Source organism: Piliocolobus tephrosceles, chromosome 21 (assembly GCF_002776525.5).
Source record: "Piliocolobus tephrosceles isolate RC106 chromosome 21, ASM277652v3, whole genome shotgun sequence".
NCBI lineage: Eukaryota > Metazoa > Chordata > Mammalia > Primates > Cercopithecidae > Piliocolobus > Piliocolobus tephrosceles.
In genome coordinates, this window is record NC_045454.1 from 46,502,424 (window position 1) to 46,506,247 (window position 3,824).

At 52.9% G+C, this 3,824-nt stretch overlaps 1 protein-coding gene across 1 annotated transcript in view; it reads right to left on the minus strand.

The window, feature by feature from the left end:
- Window positions 1-3,824, minus strand: part of ACSBG2 (acyl-CoA synthetase bubblegum family member 2) — an 85,248-nt gene that overhangs the window by 7,314 nt on the left and 74,110 nt on the right. The window contains exons 13-14 of the mRNA XM_031934727.1: window positions 2,434-2,728; window positions 2,138-2,346 (exon numbers count right to left, since the gene is read on the minus strand). Of these exons, the coding sequence (XP_031790587.1) occupies window positions 2,138-2,346; window positions 2,434-2,728 (504 nt within the window). The remainder of the gene's footprint in view (window positions 1-2,137; window positions 2,347-2,433; window positions 2,729-3,824) is intronic.

Genomic DNA, 3,824 nt, shown 5'->3' on the forward strand with positions numbered 1-3,824 from the left:
GTCTCACTCTATTGCCCAGGATGGAGTGCAGTGGCATGATCTCAGCTCACTGCAACCTCTGGCTCCCAGGTTCAAGCGATTCTCCTGCCTCAGCCTCCCAAGTAGCTGGGATTACAGGTGTGCACCACCATACCCAGCTAATTCTGTATTTTTAGTAGAGACAGGGTTTCACCATGTTGGCCAGGCTGGTCTCAAACTCCTGACCTCAAGTGATCTGCCCTCCTCAGCCTCCCAAAGTGCTGGGATTACAGGGGTGAGACACCGCACCTGGCTAGCCGCCATATTTTTAAATTCTGCCCCCACCTCAGCAGTTTTCTCCTTTACATGCTTTGGATTCCTCTGAATTACTGACCTCTGTCTACCTATTGCATAATTTAGTTGTTTATTACATTGACTGAACAAGTCACAGGAGGTCTCTTATCCCCTTTCCTAATCTGAAAAATGGGTATTCATTCATTCAACAAACATCAGAAGGTTGACGCGGGTACAACAAGGCAATCTGGCCTCTCGCCCTCAGGGAAATGACCGAATAAACAAACGACCATGGTAACTTGTAGCCATGATGGTGAAAACTGGAAGAATTTTTTTTTTCTTTGAGACAGAGTCTTGCTCTGTCACCCAGGCTGGAGTGCAGTGGCATGATCTTGGCTCACTATAACTTCCACCTCCCAAGTAGCTGGGATTACAGGTGTGCCACCATGCCTGGCTGATTTTTTTGTATGTTTAGTAGAGACAGGGTTTCACCATATTGCCCAGGTTGGTCTCAAACTCTTGACCTCAAGTGATCTGCCCATCTCAACCTCCCAGATGCTGGGATTACAGGCGTGAGCCACTGTGCCTGGCCCTGGGCAGACAACTTTTAAAGGGGCTGTCACAGAGAGGGAGAAGTGGGTAGGTTTGGGGAACCAGGGCAGCAAGGAAAGACCTCGCTGAGGACATGCCACTGGAGAAGAGACACAATAAAAACCATAAAAATGGCCAGGCACGGTGTCTCACGCCTGTAATCCCAGCACTTTGGGAGGCCAAGGTGGGCGAATCTTGAGGTCAGGAGTTTGAGACCAGCCTGGCCCACATGGTGAAACCCCTGTCTCTGCTAAAAATACAAAAAATTAGCTGGATGTGGTGGCAGGCACCTGTAATCCCAGCTACTCGGGAGACTGAGGCAGGAGAATTGCTTGAACCCGGGAGGGGGAGGTTGTAGTGAGCCAAGATTGCACCACTGCATTCCAGCCCGGGCGACAGTGCGAGACTCTGTTTCAAAAACAAAAACGAAAAAGAACCATAAAAATAATAAACCGTGAATGCTGGTGCAATGCTCTGTGTGTGCCAGAGCTATTCGATGGGTGTAAACTCACTGAATCCATGCAGCAAAGCTGTGAGCTAGCTGCTGTTATATTTTATATATTTACATACAAAATGCTAATATAAATGAACATATTTTATATTAAATTTAACATAAAAGTATAGCATACATAAAATTTATCCATAAACAGATGTTTTATATATTGTGCATTTATAACTATATTTTAAATGTATATATCTAATTATACATATTGTTATGTTTAATTTTTAAATTTTTAACTGTATTTTTACTTGAGTTTCCAGTTTATTATGGGTATTGGAATGACTTTTCTTCTCTTTTTTTCTTTTGAGACAGAGTCTCGCTCTGTTGTTGCCTAGGCGGGAGTGCAGCAGCACCATCTGGGCTCACTGCCTCTGCCTCCCGGGTTTGAGTGATTCTCCTGCCTCCAGCCTCCCGAGTAGCTGGGATTACAGGCATACACCACCATGCCTGGCTAATTTTTGTATTTTTAGTAGAGACAGGGCTTCACCATGTTGGCCAGGCTGGTCTCAAACTCCTGACCTCAAGTGATCCGCCTGCCTCGGGCTCCCAAAGTGTTGGGATTACAGGCGTGAGCCACCGCGCCTGGCCTTTATATATATATTTATATGTAAACTCTTCATATGGGTAAACAGAGGCACAAAGGCAAAGTAATTCGTGCAAGAAAAACGTAGCTAATGGCTGCTGTGGGATCCGAACTGGGCCCCCTAAGGATGCAGCTTTTCATCTCTGGCTCCCAGGCAGCCTCAGGGAATCCATTCAAACAAACATGCGGGTCAGACAAGAGGCAGTTACGGGAGAGTAACACTGCGCAGGCGCAGGACGGACGGAGTGGCGCGCAGGCGCAGGAGGCGGAGTGGGGGTGGGGGAGGAAGGCCCTGCAGCGACGCGCAGGCGCAGAAGCGAGTGGGCCGGAGCGGTGCGCAGGCGTACCAGGGGGCAGGAAAGGCGCGCAGGCGCAGGAGGTGGGGAGGGGCGGGGAAGAAAGGCCCGGAAGCAGTGCGCTGGTGCAGAAGGCGAAATAAGTGGCGCGCAGGCGCAGGAGGGTGGGTGCAGAAGAGGCGCGCAGGCGCAGGAGGGGCGAGAGAGACGCGCAGGCGCGGGCCGCCTGGCGGGACTTCGAAGAAAGACTTGGCGACGCCAGGACACTGCTCGTGGTACTCGATGTAGGTGAGCAGGTGGAAGCTGTCTCTGTAGTTGGAGCTGGGCGCGATGTTGTTGGCGTACTTGGTGGCCGTGCTTGCGACCATGTCGTGCACGGTGAGGAGTGTCTCGTTGAACCTAGTCCTTGCTGAGCCGCAGTCGCGCCTCCTCGTCGCGCTCCGTGGTCCAAGTAGCTCAGCCTGCGGACAGGCGGGCAGCGGCGTCCGGAGACCCCCAGTGGACCTAGAGAGAGGCGAGCAGGTGGGGTGTCAGGGGCAAAACCAGAGAGAGATGGGGGCACAGGCGGGGGCGTGGCACGGAGAGATGGCAGAGGAGGCGTGAGGTTTGAAGTGGATTGCCAAGGGAGAGATGACCAGCGAGGCACAGAAGGGGATGCAGGGACAGGTGGACAGTAAGACGCACTGACCCAGAGAGAGGAGTTCAGCCGGAAACCCACCAGCAAGCAGACAGGTCAGCTGCAGGCCCACACTGTCCCTGCCGGGCGCCGTCTCCTCCCCAGGGACCAGACCCTTCTGACAACTAACCACCTGCACCCCCCAAGCCCCCATACACCCAGCCTGGCACCCTGTGGCCGTGCTCTCCATGCTCCTATCCCATCAGGCGACTTCTGAAGAGACAGATTGAACCCTAAAGGATCCCAACACTGGCTGAACTGCCCTTGGCCAGCCCTGAAGCGCAGGATCCCCCACTCTCAAACTGGCTTCTTTGGGAACCCCACTACCGTCACCCAGGAGCCAAGGAGCCCCGAGCTCTGTTTTTCTTTCCTGGGTGTTGAGTGCCTTTCTGTCATGGACTCTGAATCTGTCCGAGGACTTGGTCTCCAGAGTATCTTTGTTTTCCTTCTTATTGTGTGGGGGCATCTAGTTTGCTGGGCTTGGGCAGACAGATCTTCAAACGAAATTACAGCGGCCAGCCGGGGTAGGAGTGTCCGGCAGGGAGGCACAGGTTTCCCACCGAGTCATGGGGGTGAGCAGGGAAGGCTTCTCTGAACAGTGGGTAGACACTGACCAGGCAAAGGAAGGAGGGAGAAGCATCTTAAAAAAGGTAACAAGCGGCCAGGCCCGGGGCTCAGGCCTGTAATCCCAGCACTTCGGGAGGCCGAGGCGGGCGGATCACGAGGTTAGGAGTTTGAGGCCAGCTTGTCCAATATGGTGAAACCCCGTCTCTACTAAAAAATACAAAAATTAGCCAGGCACGGTGGTGCACGCCTGCAGTCCCAGCTACTCCGGACGCTGAGACAGGAGAATTTCTTGAACCCAGGAGGTGGACGTTGCAGTGAGCCGAGATCGCACTACTGTACTCCAGCCTGGGTGACATA